At 37.6% G+C, this 23,149-nt stretch overlaps 1 protein-coding gene across 5 annotated transcripts in view; it reads left to right on the top strand.

Annotated features, from left to right (window-relative positions):
• edrf1 (erythroid differentiation regulatory factor 1) overlaps positions 1 to 23,149 on the top strand; it is a 69,901-nt gene that overhangs the window by 6,586 nt on the left and 40,166 nt on the right. For all 5 annotated transcript variants that reach the window (XM_043712610.1, XM_043712609.1, XM_043712612.1 and 2 more), the window contains exons 3-10: positions 844 to 910; positions 5,330 to 5,455; positions 8,393 to 8,517; positions 15,202 to 15,361; positions 16,551 to 16,652; positions 16,859 to 16,980; positions 20,614 to 20,725; positions 22,206 to 22,353. In XM_043712610.1, the coding sequence (XP_043568545.1) occupies positions 844 to 910; positions 5,330 to 5,455; positions 8,393 to 8,517; positions 15,202 to 15,361; positions 16,551 to 16,652; positions 16,859 to 16,980; positions 20,614 to 20,725; positions 22,206 to 22,353 (962 nt within the window). The remainder of the gene's footprint in view (positions 1 to 843; positions 911 to 5,329; positions 5,456 to 8,392; positions 8,518 to 15,201; positions 15,362 to 16,550; positions 16,653 to 16,858; positions 16,981 to 20,613; positions 20,726 to 22,205; positions 22,354 to 23,149) is intronic.

Below are 23,149 nucleotides of genomic sequence, written 5' to 3'. Positions count from 1 at the left end.
GAGGAAATTATGGTTTATCTATTTCACTCCCACCTAATTTAAGGGAGTAATTAGGTTTTAATTTTTAATAAACTGTCTTGGTATGCCATTTTAAGTTGTTACAAATAAATAATGTAATAACTTAGGATTTTTCCTTAGTCAACATTCTCTAGATACTTACATCATGAGCCTCCTGTCAAATACAGAATTTACTCAGCTATTGGCAGTGTACTAGACTGTAAAATGTCCCCTTCTTTGCACAAACAACATGCTCCTTTTGAGATAACGTATTCCACCATTTGATTTTAAATTGCTGCAAATATGACTGTTTAAGATATATCATTTGTACCACTAATGCTAATCAAATGTAAAAATTGCCTCTTGAAGGAGTTCTTGCTAACAAACGTGGGTGGCACGGTGGCACAGTGGTTAGCACTGCTGCCTCGCAGCGCCAGAGACCCGGGTTCAATTCCCGACTCAGGCGACTGACTGTGTGGAGTTTGCACGTTCTCCCCGTGTCTGCGTGGGTTTCCTCCGGGTGCTCCGGTTTCCTCCCACAGTCCAAAGATGTGCAGGCCAGGTGAATTGGCCATGCTAAATTGCCCGTAGTGTTAGGTATAGGGGTAAATGTAGGGGTATGGGTGGGTTGCGCTTCGGCGGGTCGGTGTGGACTTGTTGGGCCGAAGGGCCTGTTTCCATACTGTAATGTAATCTAATCTAATCTAAAATGCTGGGAATGCATATCCTATTAAAGAGGAAGTTAATGTAGAACATTTCATCAGAATTATTTCTATTTGACATACATTTTGAAGATTTTTTAATTCTATTTTTATTAAGAAAATCAAACTTTATTTTTCTTTTAAGCTTTGGAATGGCGTACGACTTCATTGACTGCATTGGAAATGATGTTGATGTTGTTTCTGATTCTGAGGTACTGTATTCCTACTGATATGCATTTAATTAGTTCTTTATGTAAAGCCACAGGTTGTCTGTCTAGTATAGCAATTTTGAAAGTTTTCCAAAAATTTAAGAATTCTTTCCTTCAAGTGCATCAATGTTAAGCAATTCTAATTTAATTGATATCAACAAAGGTTGATTGTCTCTTTGCCACAGTCAGAAAGGGAGTAGCTGAGCTATGTATTTGAAGGGGTCTACAATAAAACAAATAATTGCTGAAGCATTTTTATTTGATTATTTGTACAGATTATTTTGTTCCATTGTAATGTTCATTTAGGTGTGCAGTGTAATCATAATTGTGACTTTGCAAATGTTCTGTTTTGCTCTAATGCCAACCCTCTGGTTTAAATTCAGTTCGAATCCGAATACCACAATAAGACTTTCTTAATATTTGACTGGCATTCCATAAATTTAAATTATTATGGTTCTGAGATTGTACTGCACTAAAGTCCATCTTGGAAGCTTCAAGGAAGCTTGCTGTTTAGATTTTTATGATCCCAGACCAAACCACCAAACATGTTTTAAACTGTTTAGAGACCAGTAACTTTGTAAATTTAAGTTTGTGAATCCAGGTGGTAAGAGCGTTCTAAAGTTACCTTGAAGGTCCCACCTTTTCAACCTTGCCCCTTACTTGAGGTATGGTAATCCTCTAGCAATCATCGCTCTGTAATGAGAGTATGGCCTTCTGTACCTCTTAGACAATGGCAACTTTACCATATACTTTTACTCACCATATTCATAGTTTTGAATCGACAATGTATTTAAATATACATTATAATATTAGTGCAATCTATTTTATACGAGTTGTATTCTTAGGTACAGATTTAACTGGTAGTAAATATGGATATCAAGACAAACTGTGGTTGAATACCCCATAGGAGCACATCAAAAAGCAAATGGGGTTTAAACAGATCCCATGTCTTTTGTTCGCAATCAACTTCAGGTGGTCATCAAATCTCATGAAAATCTTGCAAGGTATTCCAGTTTTTCACTTTTGAAGACCTAACTTTAGAAATCCTTCAAGCATTGCTTCATCATGGACAACCTTAACAATTGCTCGTGTCTAGGTAGTTTGTTTTCCTTTCCTGAAATAGTGCTTTCTTGGAACCTTGTAAGTGTAATTTAGCATCCAAACAAAGGCACGATTCCAGTCCTGAAACAGAAAGCTTCACAAAACAAGTACTTGTCCCTGGATTTCTCTGAGCTCTAATGCTTCTAAGCTGCACTTAGTAAAATCTGCTTGTGGGCTTTCTGAGCCTTGTAGCTCCTGTATCTTTCCTGAGCCCTCACCCCAATACCTATTGGCTTTCCATATCTCTTGAGCCTTGACTGCTTAGTGCTATCCAAGAGTTCCTAAGACTTCTTCCTGAACCCAAACAGTACAGTTCCACCTTCTCAGCAGTAAAACTAACAGCAGCACCTTTACTGCCTTGAACTTATTCCTTTGACTCTGAGTTGATCTAGTGACCAATTGAAAACCTCCCAACTACATCTTTCCTTTATTGCAAGACAAAATCAGATGTAACTAATATTGGAACGCAAGTTCCCTCAATGCCATGGTTTTCACAGATTGCTGGCTTATAAGTACAAATGAATACAGAATGTGGATTTCATCGAAATTGTACAAAGGGACTTAGTTATTTCTGACTTAAGCTTGTTCTTATGAGCATGATCCCATGCAGAAGTCTAATTTATGAGCATTTGCTGTACTTACAAATGGTTTAGTCCGTTCACAGCCTGGGGGCTGCCTTTATTCCAGGTATCTTAAACAAAAAATGTTGTAACTTTATTCCCGAAATTTCTTTTCTCATAAATAGTGTTATTCACACTTGCTTACAATTTATGGGATAATGCAGCATCCCTGGTGTCTTGTTCCAGTGGTTTTTCTCACTGTAAGCTCTGATGATGCACACTAGTGTGCTTTTTGGCTACCTTTCCCCGAGCCTTGTCTGATATTTGTTTTCATATGTATACTTTACAATAGCAATCAGTATAGGAATTTTTAGCAGATTCCATGTATCCACTTCTACCATGCTAATTATAAGCAGAAATGTGTCAAAGCTGTGTGGGTTTTCTGACATTTGCTTAGATTATCTGTGGATATCATCTTCCAGGAAGATTGTGAAACAAGAACTGTGACTCTCCTTTGTCTCATTGCCAATAACTGGTGATTAATGTGGCTACTCGACAAGCTGTGTTTCACTAATAGCTTCGTCTATTTGCATTATAATATTTCTAACATACTTGCCCACCCCATTTGGTACCCTCACCCATCTGGCAGCCCCATTCATCCATCTACTCTACTAATCATACCCTTTCATGGTAGCTGTCAGAGTTGCTGTCTCTATGCTGCTGGGCATTTAAACTTCAGTTCATGGTGTTCTTACTGCTGCAAAAGCTGTGTGGCTTCCATATCAATCCTCTCCTCTTGATGACTGAGAATTCGTGGACTGGTTTCTGCAGTTTCATAATCGTCCAGGAATCCCTAGCACCAAACTGATCAAAAGGTAAGTGTGTACTTTTTTAGTTGAAAACCATGTTTTTCAATCCTGACCAGAATTTCTGGGCCAATATGTTTATTAAATAGAAGGATCGTTTTTTTCCTTGCATTTCATGTCACCTTTTTCCATTGGACCTTAATATTGAAAATTGCTTTAATATTTAGCAATATTTTCCTTGCAAGAAGTAAGCTTTAAGAGCATTGGGTCTTTTGCAATGTTTTGCATCCTAGTTAACTTTGGATCTTATGATTAATGGTGAAGGAAAACTATAGTTTGCTCGATGGAGGATATTAAACCCTAGTGTACTCCAAGGATGACTAGAGACGTGGGAATAATTAAGGGCTATAGTAGAGACATACATGAAAAACACCAACATCCAAGAAGAAAGAGAAAATGTGAAAAGCTTAGAACAGGAGTAAAACAGAGAGTGAAAAATAACGAAGCTAAATTGTCAAAGAGCTTTATAATACAGATCTGTTGATTGGTGCTGCTTTTATATGATTTGAACCCATGACCCCAGAACATTATGGCAACATCAGTTGTTGCAGTAAGCCACCTGTGTCACTTCAGTGAGTGAAATCTGCTGTTGTCATTGGTCTGGTATATGTGATGCCAGAGCGTCTTGAAATGGTTGACTAAGAGTTCTGTTCAAGGGGAATTATGGATGGACAAGCAAAGCTGAACTTGCCAGCAGCACATTCATCCCTTCAAAGAATAAAAAAAACTACAAATGGCTTTGATAGAGTAGAACCCAGGGAATGTTTCCTCTTAAGAGTATATCTGGAAGCCATCAATATAAGATAGTCATCAAGCAATCCAGTGGGGAATTTTGAAAGAAACGGTCATTACTCAGTGTGGTGTGAAAGTGGAACTCACTACCATGCAGTGGTTGAAGCAAATGGTATATTTGTATTTAAAGGGAAACCAGATAAGCATAAAATGTTAATAATGACTATCATGATGGATTTAGTCTAAAAAAAATAGAAGGAGGCTTAAGTCGAGTATAAAACAGCAATATGGATTTTTTGATCAAATCGTGTATAATACTTTATAATTTCTGCTGTTCAAATTTTACTGTAATGGGAATATATTTTTGAGGGATCTGACAAGGAAATGATGTATAATTTAAGTTTCTCATTTGTAATGTTTGAAACTCTAACTTCAGTCAGATAATATGTACTACCACTTCAATACTAGTCTTTCAATATGAATGGAATATTTGTGAGAAATCATTGTGATGCACAAGTCCACCGGCCACTTTTTCCTTGCAGGAGGAATTCTCCATTTTGGTGTGTTTATTTGAATGTTTTTATTTGCTAATGTGTATTTAAACTGAAAATATCCACTTAACATTTATTCAACTTGTAACGATTCTTGTTTCATCTATGAAGGTAAAAACTCACAAGCCCTCTAAAATTTGCAAAGCGCTTGGCTTGAAATTAGTCGCAGTTTGATGTGATTTTGCCAATGTGAAAAATTTGTACAAATGAACTGCTGGCATCAGAAAGCTATTTGGTATCTAAAATAAAATATATCTGGATGTTAAATGCATTCATGTATTTTTTCCTGCAAAATATATGTTGAAAATGTGAAATTCTTATTCTTAATTATGTTTACGTCCGATGTATTCCACATTATATATTTTTAAAAATTCTAAAACTTAATTTTGAATAACTATTTTGGATATTGAGACATAAAATATTGTTTAAACCGCTATGTTCAATTTATTTTGCATGATCTATAAGGCTTGTAAGTTATTTCATAAATTAAATCAGTGAACAGCTATATTCCTTCGAACGGATTAATTAAATGTATCTCTGGTTGCTAAGTGAGTGCTTATTTCATTTTATGGTGGTAATGAATTTTAATGTCCTACATTTTGTTAAAAATAGAACATAAAGAAGTTACTGAAGATACCTTACAGCAAATCACATGTCAGCATGGGTGTTCATCGCGTTGGAAGGACCCTTCTGCTTGATGAATTAGATATTCAGGAATTGTTTATGACCTCGTCCCAGGTAATTATAAGTTACTGTTGTTCTAGCTATGAAATAACTTCATATAAAACCATCTATCAGTACCATCTTTTTGGAAAACCTTAATGGTTGAGCAAAAGGGAGAGAGTGCTTTTGGATACTATCCCTTATCTGATTCATTTGCAATTAATGGGACACGATGATTTGTTTCAAGTATTGATTAGTTCTTAACATAATTTGTAACAGTTCTCCATTTTGATGGGAGGCCTCCCAAAACCAAAAACACCAGAAGTTTACCTATTTTCTGCTGCAAACACCTACTCGTCATCAACATTCCTCTAAGTTCCAAGGTTCAACCAACAGTGATTGGTGTCAGCATGTCAATTGCAGCATTGACTTCCATTTCCCCAAGACATGCATGGACCTCAAAGGACTGTGTAGCTACAAAGAAATTGGAGGGAATGCTGCTTATCATCACTATCTTTACTGGTATAAGCACATGCATTGCCTTTTGCTCTGGGCACCCTTACAGTCTTCTATTTGCTCCTCCTGTTCCCCACCCCACACTCTTCACCTGCATAGAGGCTATCTCTTTTCCAGCCCTCTTCAGTTCTGAAGAAGAGTCCCATTGAACTTAAAACATTAGCTGTATTTCTATCGCCATGGATGCTACTGAACCTGCTGAGTTTCTCTAGCACTTTGTTTTTATTTCAGATGTCCAGCCTCTGCAGTACTTTGCTTCCATTTGGAAGTTATTTACCCTTGAAGAGACAACGGCAGTTGTCTGACTGTGTCATAAGTAGACATAAAGTTTCCAAAAGTCTTCGGAAATCTTATAGATATCAAGTTGTAAATAATTATGCTAAAGCAGAGAAAATGCTGATTATTGTCGACCATGCAGACTGAAGTGGAAATGTGCAGTCACGTTTAAGACTGTTTGTGAGGTTTTCAGGGAGGTTGGAAGATTCAAGTAGCTGAGACCAAAGTTAAGTGTGTATATTGTGACCCACTCAGTGCAAGTTCTGGGATCAGAAACTCTGGGGAGCGACAATTAATTGTTGCTGCTTCCTGGCTGGAGAAGAACTGTGTAATACAACAAAAAGGAAGATTTTTGGTTATGCTTGAAGTGAAATGGGGAACAAATATCTCTTAATTTGCTTAAAGTGCAAGTTGCCTATGAAAAGAAAATAATATTCAGTCAGTAGTCTTTTGAAAGTTGTCATTTGTGGTGGTAAAATTACTCAAACATAATCTTGATGCGTCATTCAGTTGACAGCACAAAATTCGAATTCCTCTATTAAAAAGTTATTTGTTACTTCAGAAATTGTAACAATTCTGATAGCTGAAGTTCCTACATGTTATTAAAATAAGTGTAAGAATTCCACTACGCTTGAATCTTTTTGGGAACCAAAATGTTGGTACTTTTGCTCTTCTAAACACTGGTCTATCCAAGCCAAGTACCATCTCCATTTAACTGAATACAGCAGGGCTATCATATAATGAAATATGAAATTTTAGACATTTTAACTATTGAAAGGTAGTACCAGTATTGTGCCATCTACATAGATGCCTGAATATGTAGCAATTCTCCATCCTGTTAAAGATTGGTGTAGTCCAGCTCAGGGCCTTCCTTTGTAATACAGATAGAAATACAGTAACTTTGTATATGTAACTGTTAATGGGATCAGGGACTGCAAGGCATAGAATAAAGTTTTGGTTTCCTTGTTTAAGGAAGGCTATATTTTCTTTGGCAGTTGAAGATTCACTAAGTTGATTCCTGGAATGAAGAGATTGTTTTGTAAGGAAGCATTGAGCAAGTTATGCCTAAGTTCAATGGTGTTGAGATGAATGAGGGGCTGTTCTGAGAAGGAGCCAGATAAGGTTAGTCTTGAGAGAATGTCTCGGTGGGGGAATGGCAGGAAATGTACTTGGCACATTTTCCAAATAGTGGGTTGCTCATTTAAGATTTGAGGTGCAGAAGAATTTCTCCTCAAAAGATTGTCAATCCTTTGTTCTGATAGTTTTAGAAATTGCTGATTTAAAGGATCATTCTGACTTCTTGTTGAAAGTATGACATCTCAACATTTCAGGTTCTATAAAAGAACTTTGTATCAAGGATTGAAGAATACAATGCTGAGTAAACATTTTTTTATCCCATGGTAATTTACACTTTCAACAACTGAAAACCGTTTTCCTTTTTCTACTTATACAGACATCTGTAAACCCCAATTTTGCTCAGTCTCTTAAGCAGATCGTCAATGTCTTTGAATTGACCCCAAGTGATTCACGTCTCCTGGGAATTGACTGAGATAAACAGATTCTTGAACTATAGGGTAACAGGTTTTGAGGTATGGACAGGAAACTGGCATCAGGTAGATCAGACTAGCAATGATTTCATTGAATGATGGAGCAGGCTCAAAGCTTTATGTCCTGTTCCCAACATCAGGCGGCATGGTGGCTCAGTGGTTAAAACTGTTGCCTCACAGCGCTAGGGACCCAGGTTCAATTCCCGCCTCGGGCAACTGTGTGTGTGGAGTTTGCACATTCTCCCCATGTCTGTTTCCTCCGGGTGCTCCTGTTTCCTTCCACAGTCCAAAGTTGTGCAGGTTAGGTGAATTGGCCATGCTAAATTGCCCATAGTGTTAGGTGCACTAGTCAGGGGTAAATGTAAGGGAATGGGGTGGGTTGCTCTTCGGAGGGTCGGTGTGGACTTGTTGGGCCGAAAGGCCTGCTTCCACGCTGTAGGGAATCTAATCTAATTAAGATTTTGCAGATTAGATGCTTACAGGGCACAAGCTATTCTCTGAAATAATTCAGTCAAATGTTTTGATTCTTTATAGTGAGAATGAAAGAACATGCCCTGAAGTATATATTTATCTATGTTAATCCTTTAACTGAGCTGTGGTGGAATTTTATTTAGACAGTAAACTGTTCGAAATGCAATGTTTTGCAAATGAATGAAAACTTGTTTCATTTTAGACAGGAGACTGGAATTGGCTGAAAGAATTATATCAAAGACTTGTGGATCCAAAATGGCAAAGAAAAAAGAAAAGCAAGGAGCAGTTCTATCAGAAAGCAATTCTTTCCAAATTTCTATACTACAGGTGAGGGCTAATTTAAATTTATGAGCAGTCAGTAAAGAGTTGACAACTTGGACGTTACTAGGCTTGTTGTATTGGCATAAAATAAGTTAGTATATCTGTTTAAATGTAACCAAATTTCATAAACTATTTTTTCAATATTGTGCAGAAATTAGACTTGAATGGTAGTTAAGACCTGTTTGTGTGTTCAGTGTATGATCTGATCTAGGAATTTGGTTTCTTTCCCATGATATATTGGAAAAAACATTGATTATAATGTCTCTCTTTAGGACTAGTTACTGGACAAGTTCGATTTTACTTGTATCACTTTTGTGAATTCTCCTGCAGAAACTCAAAGGAATTTAATTAATTAATCTGCTTTTTGACTTCCAAATGATTTCTAGAGACGGATTATGGAATAGATGATTCTGCCTGTAGCTAATACAAACTCCAAGCTATGAATTGTGAACTACCTTTTTTTTTTTTACAAACTATATAACTTAGGCTAAGCCTATCCTCCCCTATTCTCTAATCTATATTTGCATATGTTATGGATGAAGCCAGACCACTTAAAACATTTTTAAGCAGGCAGCCCTAGACCTAATTTTGTGGTTTGTTTTGGTAAGTGTACAATGAAAAGTACCCAGAAAAAGATAGCTCGGTGGACTACTAGATTTTAAAACAGACAAAAGGATTATTCACAAAATTACACAAGCAAACACAAAGAACGCCTACAGAACTCAAACTATCTAGCTAGACTTAATTACGCTGTTCAGAATACGCACAGCAGTCCCAATAAGCAAACTCCCTTTTAAAAAACAGTACAAATGGAACACATGCTTATAGGTTGAAGTTGAAGGCAGAAAGAGAGAGAGTTTCCACACAACCCCCTGTTGAACTTCCCAGTTCAAGACTGAATTAAAACTTCTCAGCTCAGCTAGCTAGAGAGCTGACTACTCCCCTCTCTCTGTATCTCAATTGAGTCTCTATAACGCTTCGGCTATTTTCCCGAGCTGCCACATGCACAATTGTCAAACTGAATGGTTGCAACAACAAGCTCCATCTAAACAGTCTGGCATTTTTGTCCTTGAGTTTTTCCACAAATGTCAGTGGGTTCTGATCAGTGTATACAATTGTCTCAGATGCATTGCCATTAATATAAACACTGAAATGTTGTAATGCCAACACCAAGCTTAAAGTCTCTTTCTCCACTGTTGAATATTTCTGTTGATAAATATTCAATTTCCTGGGAAACTATCCGATGGGTTTTTCTATTCCCCTCGTCATCCTCCTGCAAGAGCACTGCACCGACACCCACATCACAGGCATCGATAGCCACCTTGAAAGGCTTCGTGTAATCCAGTGTGGCTAATACTGGGGCAGTGGTTAATGCAGTTTTTAGGCTGTCAAATGCCTTTTGACAGTCCTCTGTCCACTGAAACTTGATGCCCTTTTTTAATAATTTGGTGAACGGAGCAACCACATTGCTAAAGTTCAGTACAAACATCCGTTAAAATCCACTCCACCCAAGGAACCGTAGTACTGCGTTTCTCACCGATGGTGTGGGAAGTTCCCCAATTACTTTTTGTTTTGGCATCTCGTGGGGTCATTTGTCCATATCCAATAACGTGGCCCACGAAAGTGACTTGGGCTTTGGTAAATTCACATTTAGCTAGGATTACCATCAAGCCTGCCTTCCAAAGTTGATCGAACAAGTCAGATAAATGTTGCAAAAGTTCCTTCCATGGGTGACTAAAAATCACCAGGTCATCACAAAGTTGGGTAATCTGGCAATGACCTTATTAGTCAGTCTCTGAACTGTGGCTGGAGCATTTTTCAAAACAAATGGCGTGACTTTGAACTGATCTAGTCCATTTGGCGTTATGAAAGCTGAAATTGCCTTTGCTGTCTCTGATAGAGGTACTTGCCAGGAGCCTCTGAGCAAGTCCAAATTAGAAATGGAAATTGCTTGTCCCACTTTTTCGATCCAGTCCTCCAAAAGTAGAATTGGATATGCATCAGTCTTTGGAACAGTGTTGACGTTGTGATAGTCCGCACATAACAATTGGGTACCATCTGGCTTTGGCACCATGACTATGGGTGAGCTCCAGTCACTAACTCACTTTGATTATGCCATCTGGGTGCATGCGCTCTATCTCCTTCTGAACCTGTGCCAACTTTAGAGGGTTATGCCTTATAAGGATGTTGCTTATCAGAACAGCATCTCCCATCTCTACATCATGCACAATTAGGTTAGTACTTCCCAGCTTGTTTCTGTATATCTCTCATGCGATAGTAATAACTCTTTCAGGTCATTTCAATTTTCTTGTGGAAGGTAACTCAATAACTTATCCCAATTTTTGGCAACTTCCTCATTGTCCAATTTGTTATGAGGAATGTCCAAGTCAGAATCCTCTGAACTTGGTTCTTCCTTCTGTGCTGTAATCATTAACACCTTCTCCTCTTGCTTTCCTTCCCTATCAAAATACCTTTTGAGCATATTCACATGACACACTCTGAGAGATTTCTTCTTGTCTGGAGTCCTTATCAAGTAGTTCACCTCACTCAATTTCTTCTCAATTTGATAAGGTCCATTAAACCTTGCTTTTAAAAGTCCACCTGTTACTCAAAGTAACATCAATACCTTATCCCCAATTGCAAATTTGTGCTTTCTTATCCGCTTCCTGTTTCATTATATGCTGTGATACTTTTATATGCTGTCTTGCCAACTCTCCAGCTCTATTTAATCATTCTCTAAAATTTGATGCAAAATCAAAATGAGTGGTCTCAGAATTCTGATTTATTAATTTCTCCTTAATCAGTTTTAATGTTCCTGTTACTTCATGACCAAAATTAAATCAAATGGACTGAATTTGGTCAATTCATTTGGTGCATCTCTGATTGCAAAAAGTACAAACAGAATTCCCTTATCCCAATCATCTGGATAACTCTGACCATAAGCCCTCAACATCTCTCTAACGCTTCCTGGGATTCTGGATGATATGCAATAGATTTGAATTGCTTTATTCCCAAGTTATCCATAAACACCTTGAAATAGTTTGGATGTGAAATTTAATCCTTGAACTGACTGGATCTCTATTGGTAGTCTGTATCTAGTAAAAAAAATTAAGTAATTGTTCTACAACCCTTTTGGCTGTGATATTCAGTAATGGGATTGCCTCTGGAAATCTAGTCAACGCATCCATTATTGATAATAAATACTTATTCCCGCTTTTTGTTTGAGGTAGGGGACCTATGCAATCAAGCAAGACTCTTGTGAAAGGTTCCTCAAATGCTGGATAGGTATTAAAGGTGCAGGTTTAATTACTGCCTGTAGTTTTCCGATTAGCTGACATGTATGACACGTCTGGCAAAATTCAACTACATTTTTGTGTAGTCCAGGCCAGTAAAAATGTCTTTATGTTTTAGCTTGTTTTCCTCATTCCTGAATGACCTCCAAGTGGTAGCTCATGCACCACTCCTAGCACTGCCTTTCTATACCCTACTGGCAAAACAATTTGATGAATTTCTCCCTATTTCTCATCTGCTTGAATATGTGATGGTCTCCATTTCCTCATTAAGAAATGATTTATTAAGTAATAACACAGGAATGCATTCACTTCTTTCTCAGTAAATGCCTTTTGATATAACTATTCTAACTCATCTTTCTGCTGTAATTCAATTAGCTTAGCAGAGCTAAATATACTGGCATGTTTACCGAGTTAGTCCTTCTCTGTTCCACTTATCTAATCAAACAAAGTTTCAGATAACACTGTCAGCTTCCTTATCTGTGCTTTTTGATCTCACCTGCTTCAACTTCTGCCTCTGTGATCTTGTGATCACACAGAAAATTCCTGGATAAACATTCTCCAGGTCTTCAGTTGAGTCTTCAGTTTTTTCAATCAGAGTAGGCAGCACGCCTACCGGTGAATTAGCTATATCATTTGCAAGGACCAATTGTATTCCTGGAGCTAAGAATTTGTCCAGTACTCCTACCACAAATTCTCCAATCTTCTCTGGACTCTCTAGCCTCACTTTAAATAATTGAGCACTTTTTGTCTTACCATGAATTCCTGTTTCCAGTACCCTTTCTGGCAATACCCTCTCAGGAGTGCATACCTCCTCATCCTTCAGCATTAAGATGATCCTGTGTCCCTTAATATTGTAACATCCTTACCTCCTGCTTGCATGTATATTTTTTAAAGCAGATCTGGCACTTCCTCCTTAATCGACCTCTGATTATCTTGCACACTGAGGCAGTTGTCTAATTTCCCTTGTGCTTTTTGGTACTAGTCCAACAAAACTTCCACGCTTGTCCAGTTTTCCTATATCTGGCTTTCTCCTAGCCCACCAACACTGTGATTTCGTGTGGCCCACTTTATTATAATGAAAACCAGAGCTTTTTTGACTTCCTTGTCCCCTTTAAGAGTTTCATTTTTACTATGTGTTAAGTTCTCCTTATGATCTTCACTGAGATCTACCTTTCCCTTTCCACATGCGGATTTCCTTTTGCCCAATTTCTATCCCTCATGGACTGAAATTGATTCTGGAAGCCAAACCATGTTTTATGGACCAACTCATAATCATCAGCCCCTTCAGCTGCGAGAAATTCACTGTTTTAATTCTCTGCTCTTCGACATGAGTTCACACTAATTCCTCACTGAGTCTACCCTCGGCCTTATCTTCAGTCTTTTAAGCTGACTTCCCTTTTCAAGTGTCAGTTTTTGAAGTTCAAAAGCTCTCTCTTTTTCTTTCACTGCTCTTTTCTTCCCTCTCTTCTGCTGCTCTCTTTTTCTCTCTGTTCTGCTGCTCTCTTTTTCTCTCTGTTCTGCTGCTCTCTCTCTTTCCCCTCTTCTGTTTTTAATCATAACTGAAACTATTTCTTTTCTGCTGCCCTTTGCTTACTTCTCACCTCCAGCTCAAGCTGCTTCATTTCCAACTGAATTCTTGCCATCTGTGTAGATTCTGATGGTTTCTCCAGCAAGTTTAAATGCTGAGCTACTGCTGTAATTATCTCTCCTTTCCTCACAGAAGCAGGCAATTACAATTCCAGCTTCTCTGCTAATTCTTGCAGCTTGGTCTTATTCACCTTTTGCAAAACCTCCAAAGTCACAGTGTCCACATCTAGAAAACTTTTGGTGACTAAAAGAACCATTCCTGTCCCAACCTTTGTCTACCCAACCAAACCAACATGCGAAATAAAGACACCAGCGCCTCCACTCACTGTTTAACATCCCCCAATCTGTTATGGACTAGGCCAGACCACTCGAAACATTCTTAAGCAGGCAGCCCTAGACCTAACTTTGCAATTTGTTTCAGTAAGTGCAGCACGATGGCACGGTGGTTAGCACTGCTGCCTCTCAGTGCCAGAGACCCGGGTTCAATTCCTGCCTCACGCAACTTGTTTGTGTGGAGTTTGCACATTCTCCCCGTGTCTGCGTGGGTTTCCTCCGGGTGCTCCGGTTTCCTCCCACAGTCCAAAAATTTGCAGGTTAGGTGAATGGGCCATGCTAAATTACCCATAGTGTTAGGTGAAGAATGGGTGTGGGTGGATTCGTCTTTGGAGGGTCGGTGTGGACTTGTTGGGCCGAAGGGCCTGTTTCCACGCTGTAAGTAATCTTAAAAAAAAGTGTACAGTGAAGATTACCCGGAGTAAGATAGCTAGGTTGATGACTAGATTTTAAAACAGGCAAAAGAAATTATTTACAAAATTACACAATGAAAAATGAAGAACAGAATGAAGAACATTACAGAACCCAACCTATCCAGCTAGTCTTAGCTATGCTGTTCCGAATACACACAGCAGTCCCAATAAGCAAAGTCCCCTTAAAAGCCAGCATAAATGGAATACATGCTTACAGGTAGAAGTTGAAGGTAGGAAGAGAGAGAGAGTTTCCACGTAGCCCCCTGTTGAACTTCCCAGTTCAAGAATGAATTAAAACTGCTCAGCTCAACTAGCTAGAGAGCTGACCACTCCCTTCTCTTTATACAGGTCACTTCAGACCACTTTGGCCTGAATTCTCATCTGTTTACATATAACAAAAGGCCTCTCAAAATCCTTTTCATCTCTGTACAAAACCAGACTGATTGGAGTCTGGCACGATTTATTACCCCTCTTCAGACGCAGTCTTCTTGAGCCTAGCTTTTCAAAAAAAAAAGGGACTAGCTTTGTGACACACATTCCAGATTATGTTATGATGTGGTTAGGGACCAGCTAATTTATTTTTGTTTGAACGAGATAAAGTTTGTGACCCCAGATCTGGGAATAAGACCACAATATTCTGTAGTTTTCTACATACAAAGTAAACTTTATGAAATTAGGGAAATAAACCTATTTGCAGTTTATGTAACAGTTATGCTCCAACACTCAGAATAACATGAGGTAAATATAGGTTAATGAGCAAGCCATGGCAAACTATTTGAGAGTTCTGTTTTCATGTAATAGATGTGAACGGCAATTTTGTGTTTGTTCAAAGCAAATTCAAAATTGTTTATATTTGATGTAGAATATATATATTTAAAAAAGTTAAAATCTATTTTAACAATCTAAATAATCTAATTTCACTGAGAATTGCTTTTCATGCCTACAAATTCAGTTTATTTAGCTCATTTGCCACAATATTTATTTTTCAGTTCCCTTTTTACTTCCATTAGTTTTTTTTCTAGTTGTAAACATAATATTGATTATTTTCTTCTTAATACTTTTAGTGTCAATGGAGATTGTGGAGCAGAAACTGTTCCAACTCCTATAGCGCAACCTGCTGACACCCAGCCCCAGGTAAACCCAATAGTTGTAGAGGAATCCTCCTGGCCTGCACCCTTGAGACCACCTGCTTCTGTCCCTGAAGATGGAAATCCTCAGGAACAGGTAAGTTGTTAGTGTGAAATTTATATAACTCCTAGTTCATGATTAGGTTGAATTTATAAACACTCCAGCAATCTTTCATTTGACTTAATTATTTTCTTATGCCCTTTTGAAATCTTCTTAATGTCTAGTGAGGCTACTTATTCTCGAATCAATTAAATTAGTGACATTCTGTAAAATTTTCTTTTGGGCGTGTAGTCAGCTCAAGGCGAATATCTGATAAAAAGCTGTTAATGTCTTGAGATCTCACTGTTTTCAATGCAGAATTATTGAATTAAGTTTAAATTGATTCGCTGTTGTCCTTTTGTTACATTATAATTTGTGTATAAATTGAGCCAGTTTTTGTAATTAACTAGCTCATTTTAGCATGATTGTTTGAACAGATTAACTATATTTCTTTAGATGGAGCTGTATACTTGAAAGAATAAGAAAACTGTAATATTCATTGCCCATCTAATTATAAAGATCATTTTTTAACATAATCTTGGGGAAATTAGTGTATTTGTTGGGGTCAAACTAAATAATCATATTTCAAGAATTGAGACTTGATACTGTTTTTTCTAAATGGGTTCAAATAATTAATTCCATTAAAAGACCTTTCCTAATTATAGAATACTAATAATGGTAGAAACTTGATTTAAAAGCAAACTTTGCTCTAATATCTACTATATTTCTGAGCAAAGAATACCATTACACTCTGTTAACTATGCAAATCCATTACAGTGGAGTCTTCAAGATCAGTTTCAATGATTTTTATCTGGAATTTTATGTTCTTTCTTTAAATGATGCAATTTTTTAAAGCTTTTTGATACTTTTAATTCCTGTAATACAGATTACTGTGCTTTTGAGTGGCAGTCAAACATTCATTGATAAGAGCGTGATGAATTTTAATTTTCACGCTAAACTTTGTCAGACTTGATCAGGCCATTGCTGAATAAGAAGGCAGAAAAAAATCCAAGAATGAAATTACTACCTTAATTTTGATCAGAAACAGGACTTGGTGAGCCAGAAATTATATTATAATTAAGTTGCATTGCATTGATCAGAAATGATTTTGTAAAAGGAGTGAAGGAGAGTTAATCAATGGGACCAGATCTTAAGTAGGCTCTACTGTATTAATGTTTTAACACTATGCAAATGCTAAAATAGTGTGTGTATTGGGTAAAAATATACATGCTTGCACCTTTTGCAGGGGAATGTTCCTCTGGAAGCCACATATGTATTAGAGCAGGTGGCCTCTACCCCGAAAGAACAAAACCTGACTACTTTTTTGAATGAAGGGGAAAACAGTCAGGTATGGTGAAGATGACCAATTTCCAAGTATTTCCCTAAACAAAGGGAGCTTTTATAATAGGTCCCAATTGGAATTTTGATAAATAAAATTGGTATTGTTAAGTTTGTTACACTTTCCTTGATACCTGATTATATTCAAGTGTTCTTTCTTCACTCTTCTATTTTAAAAATAAGTATCTTTTTGACAACTTGTCTCCCTTTCTAAAGGGACTTAAAAATGATTTTGTCAGGAATATTCTTTGGACATTTGAAGATATTCATATGCTTGTCGGTTCAAATATGCCTATTTTCGGAGGTGGAAAATATCCAGCTGTAAGCTTAAGACTCAGGTACGTTCTTTATGCAATATGAAAGGTGTTATTTTGTTGACTGACTGAGGTTGTTATTCATTCAAGTAACTCTTTCTTCCTCAATGCCAAACGGGTAAAGCTGATACTAATAGTAATAATTCAAATGGGATCATAACTAAAAACAACTCAACAAGTTTGGAACTTTTTTGTACTACTTAGCAAAATTTCAAACATTTTCTTCCTTGCTTTCTTTTTTGATACCTGCCAAGTCATATAAATAAATATCTTGGGTGTCTATCGTAGTCAAATGTTTTGTCCCAAGTGCAATTCAGTACCATTTGTTTTAGAGGTAGGTGAGAGGAGTTGAGTTACTTTCATGCAAAAATAAATTGTAATTTCATTTGTGTGCATGATTGACAGTCATTCAATTCACAAATTTGTAGTTACTTTTCAAAGGTTTTTAAGGAATTATAACAGTTCTCAAATTAGTTGGAAATTTGAAGCAATTAGGTTCAGACTAATGCATTTCCTAAATCTAAAGCGTACAAGATCCATCAAAAATCTTTCTAGAAAAGAGCTTATCTATATTGGAAACCAGAAGGTTACAATCTTCAATCAGAAGTACCAGGTGGATGATCCACCTCAGTCTCCTGCGGAGGCCCACAGTATCATGGATGACACTCTTCAGCCAGTTAGATTCACTCCATGTGACATGTGCAATGGCTGGAGACAATGGATAATGCAATGGCCCTAACAACATTATGGCAATAGTACTGAAGACTTGTGCTCCAGAACTTGCTACGCCCTTAGCCAAACTGTTCCGGTATAGCTGCAACCCTGGCATTGACTGTGTGGAAAGTTGCACTATCCTGCCCTGTACACAGAATTCCAACCTGGACAATTATCACCCAATCACTGTACTCTCCAGCAGCTGCAAATTTCTGGAAGGTGTCATCAATAGTGCCATCAAGTCGCACTTACATAACAGTAACTTACTCATTGATCCTGGGTTTAGGTTATAACTGAACTCTTGACCCTTTTACACCCTTAGTCCGAAAAGAGCAAAAGAGCTGGACTCTACAGGTGAGTATGGAGTGACTGCCCTTGACATCAAGGCCATGTCTGACTGAGTGTTGCATTGATAAACTCTAGCAAAATTGTAGTCTATGGGAAATGGGGGAAACTCACCCACAGGTTAGAGCCATGCCTATCACAAAGGAAGGTGGTTTGTATTTGTTGGGGGTCAGTCATTTCAGCTCAAGGACATCTCTGCAAAAATTCCTCAGGATGGTGTCCTAGGTTCAAGTATCTTCAGCTGCTTCATCAATAACTTTCCCTCCATTGTAAGATCAGAAGTGATGTTTGCTAATCATTGTTTCCCTGACTCCTATTGCTGCTTGAATTCTGTGAGGTACTAGTACATTCAAGAATTTTGAAATTCACTCGAACAGTGGAGTTAACCAAGCAAGAAATGGTGGCTATTTTGAGCTTTAAATATTACATAGTAGACTTGCTGTAAGTTCTTGATATAATAACATAGTGAGGCTCGTGTTGAAAGCATTTACAAACATGATGAATGACATGCTAACTCTTTCAAAAAGAGTGAGGGTCTAAGTATAGACAATGGATATGTATGTCTGTTTTTAGACTGCAAGATGCAAAACTTTAACTTGGTTGAACAAAATGTCTAAATGATGCATCTATTTTAGCCTGAGGGGCATTCAATAAGCTTTATGATTCGCTGTTTAGTTACTAAAGGGAGTGAAAAAAAAAGACTTGAATTTGTTGACAAATTAAGGGTCATTGCGACTTGGTGTCAGGTTGATAGTGTTTCAACAGGTTTGAAGTCAATAGTAGTGACCGAGGTGGAGTTAGGTGTTGCTAGTGTTATAAAAAAAGTTAGCATTTATGGGATGTTTACAGGAGTGCAAATGTTTCAAAGCTACAAAGACTGTGACTAGGTTAGAAGGGGTTGGATGGGGGTTGCTGCTGCTGTGGATGTTGTGGATGGTGTTATACTGGGAAGTTGTTGGCAGAATTAAAATGTATCCAAAACAGTCCTGAACAAATACAGCTGTTGAACTACTTACTGAATGGTTTAATGTTCGTGAAGACCTAGCAAACACAGATATTTCAGAAAATAACTCTGAAATGTAAGGGGATAATAGTCTGAAGATTCTGCTGTCTGACATTGATAAGTAGGAAAATAAAGCACAGTAAGCTCATATATTAAAAAAAAAATGAAGTGCACAAATTGGATTATCAGAATTTGTGGATATTTTGTGTTGGTGAAATTTGAAAGGGTTCAGAGAAGATTTACAAGGATGTTGCCAGGGTTGGAGGATTTGAGCTAAAGGGAGATGCTGAACAGGCTGGGGCTGTTTTCCCTGGAGTGTCTGAGGCTGAGGGGTGACCTTATAGAGGTTTACAAAATTATGAGGGGCATGGATAGGGTAAATAGACAAAATCTTTTCCCTGGGTGGAAGAGTCCAGAACTAGAGGGCATAGGTTTAGGGTGAGAGGGGAAAGATATAAAAGAGACCTAAGGGGCAACTTTTTCACGCAGAGGGCGGTACGTGTATGGAATGAGCTGCCAGAGGAAGTGTTGGAGGCTGGTACAGTTGCAACATTTGGATGGGTATATGAATAGGAGGGGTTAGGAGGGTTATGGGCTGGGTGTTGGCAGGTGGGACTAGATTGGGTTGGGATATCTGGTTGGCATGGATGGGTTGGACCATGCTATACCTCTATGACTCAAAGTAACAGTGTGTATGCTTTTCATGTGATCATTTTTTGAAAATGAGGATTACTGTTATCGAGTCATAGAAATATACAGTATGGAAACAGACCCTTCAGTTCAACTCATCCATGCCGAACAGATATCTTGTATAAGCCTAGTCCCATTTGCCACCATTTGGTCCATATCCGGCTAAACTCTTCCTATTCATATACCCATCCAGATGCTTTTTAATTGTTGTAATCGTACCAGCCTCCACCACTTCCTTTGGCAGTTCATTCCGTACATATTGCAAGCATTTGGGCTTTGTGACTTTAAAGTTTAGTTTAAAGTTAAATAGTACATCGGGCTTTGCTCCATTGGGTTTAGCCAAAGTTAACAACTAGGAAGGGATGGAATTAAAAATCCAAGTGCACCTGGCAGGAATCACACAGGATAATACAAACTGATAAATGGAGGAGGATTCTTGAGCTGTAGCGGTAGTGTCCCTATCTCTGAGCCAGAAAGACCAGCTTCAAGTTCCACCTTTGCCAGAGATGTGTCATAATATCTCTGAATAGTTTGATTAGAAAATATCTACAAGATGACAACTCTATGCACCAGTTTGTCTAGCTATATCAAATCAGTTGTCCAAGGGCTCTTGTTGTGCAATGGTAGTGTCCCTTTCTGGACCAGTTGGCTGGGGTTCAAGTTCCACCTACTCCAGAAATGTGCAATAACATCCCTTAACTGGTTGAAAAAAAATTAAACTGGCAAATGTTATGGTTTATCCATGATCCTATACAAGAATTTGTGCAATAGTGTTAATCCTAGAAATGTTATTCCTCAATTTTTAAATTTTTTTTGGTTTTATCAATTATCATTGACTCGTATGAGCAAAAATTCATCAGCTTATGTTGCAAGCTTTGATTTGTGACATTTTGTTTTATTCTTAGAGATAGCAACAAACCAATTAACATTCTGACAGGGATTGACTATTGGCTCGACAATTTAATGTGCAATGTTCCAGAACTTGTCATGTGCTTTCACGTTAATGGGATTGTACAGGTAAAAATAAATGGTTTTATTGTTTTAGATTTTAAATAAAACTTTTTTTTTAGTAGTTCAAGCCTGATATTTTAATTTTTATTTAATGTGCTCAAGTGTGAAAAACAGAAATGCATTTTTCTACCAAATGCACATGGGCACTTGAGGATCGGAAAAATTCCAGTATCCTTTGTTTATGGTAGTGCTTTAGTATCTGCGTATAATTTTTTTCCCCAGATTTCAAGACTTGCTTCTACCACTAACAGTAGTTATGTTGTTTAAAATAATTGCTTCAGAACAGAAGGATTTTGAACCCTGTTTTGTAAGAGTTTTTGCTAACAGGCTCATTCTAGTCAGGAATCACTGGCAAATTTCAAATTCGAAGTGCATCTTGGAAATACTGTTGCCTGTCTCGTTCCAGATTTAGTGGGTTTTCTTTCCCTGGTGTTGGGGATGTTCAGGTACATGCTCCTTTGCAAAATTCGGAAATGTAGTATAAAAGATTATGCGGTCATTAACTTAAAATAACTCCTCTTCAGTTTCACAATTGGTAGTCTGTTGAGAAATCAAAAAGATCTGAGGATATTTGTGTTTATAATAAAATAGTTTGCGTACCTTCCAAAAAGGCTACCAATCCTCTTCTCCTCCAACCCCATCCTCTTACCACAGCACATATAGACAACATACGCTCTAAAAACTCAGTTCAGAGAGACAACTGCATCCTATCCAAACAGTTTTAAAGCTATTAGTCCTCCTATTAAATTGTCTAGGTGTGTTAATGTATTGAAATTAAGCCAAATTAATACAGTGATGCAATTCCAAATGTATGTTCCATCAACATGATCTTTCTGCAGTTTATGCATTTCCAAAGTAATCAGTAGACTTAATCTCACTTCCAAAATTGGCCTCAACAACGCCCCACCCCCCCCCATCCCCCAAACCACCACCACCCTCCATTCCATTCCACATCTCCCAAATTTTGTCCCTCTACCCCTTGAACTCTCACTGCACTTTTCATCACAATTGAAGCTGACTGTTTACTCTCCAAATTGTGCTCGGTCTCATTCCCATTGCACGTCACTCTTTTTCATTAACACTGGCATTTTTCCTTTTATTCACTGTAAATACTTCAGAACTTATCTCTACTAAATGTTGTTTTTAGTGACACATACCGAATTGGAATTGCTGTTCTTCTGAGAGTTCTTGCCCACCTTAGTGTGCAACAGCGTTTAATAATTTATAACATTAACTGAATATGCAAATCTCTAAGTAGTGCTTTGGGACAAAAATGAGATAAGAGGCAATATGTGGATGCTCGAGAGTGAGTGTTGTCATGTTGATTTCACTCGGGCACAAGAGCAAAGCCTCTGAAACAGTACAAATGGTTGGAATCTTTGGATAAAACTTGACAGTGGTCAATTTAAATGGCTTTTTGATCATCAGTAAATGTTCAGTTTTCTTTTCCCATTTTTAATTTTGTAATTTTTGTATGCTTTTACAGAGATATGAAATGATAAAGACAGAAGATATCCCTAATTTAGACAAGTCCAGTTTCTCCACTAAAGTGGTAAAAGATATTGCTCAGAATATTCTTTCATTTCTAAAGGCAAATTGTACTAAAGAAGGACATACGTATTGGCTCTTTAAAGGTGAGCAAAAATATTAATTGGAATTCAGATTTAAAACAGTGTTTTGCAGGTAGGTGTATTCCAAGGCAAATGCTGATTTATTTTATGCAATGTATACATTTGCCGATGTTGCACTGACTATTTCTTGACATGTAATTGGTAATTAAGCGTAGCCACATTAGGGACAAAAGGTATTTCTCTGTTGTAGAGAGTCAAGTAGTCAGATTACCTGCAGAGCATTAATCTGCTTTAAACATAGAACAAGTAAGAAGCTAAGTCAGCACGAACTACTATGAATTCTATTTTACAGAATTATAAAAATGTTATGATGCAGAAAGAGGTCATTTAGCCCATCTTACCTGCAATAGTTCTTCAAACAAGTATCATTTTTAGTGCCAGTTTCCTGTCTTTGCCTGTACCCTTGTACAGTGTTCTTATCCAATTAATCACCCTTTTGAATGCTTCAGTTGAGTGTGCCTCCAGTATATTTCCAAGTAGTGCATTTCATATCCTAACTGGATGAAAATGTTTTTCCTCATTTCATCCTTGGCTTCTTTTGCGGATCACTTTAAATCTACATCTTGTTCCGATAAGTGGGAACAGTTCCTCCCTATCTCACTCTATCCAGACCACTCGTTATATAAACCTCTACTTATTCACCTTCTCTCAAAGGACAACCATACTAACTACTTCAATTTATCCATATAACTGAAGTTTGTCATCCCTGGAACCATTGTTGAAAACTGTTTCTACATCTTTTCAATACTTCCACATCTTTAATGTGTGAAATTGCCCATCTTTGTTTTAATTGCCCAGA

Source organism: Chiloscyllium plagiosum, chromosome 22 (genome assembly GCF_004010195.1).
Source record: "Chiloscyllium plagiosum isolate BGI_BamShark_2017 chromosome 22, ASM401019v2, whole genome shotgun sequence".
Taxonomy (NCBI): Eukaryota; Metazoa; Chordata; class Chondrichthyes; order Orectolobiformes; family Hemiscylliidae; genus Chiloscyllium; species Chiloscyllium plagiosum.
This window is presented reverse-complemented; position numbering and strand designations above follow the sequence as displayed.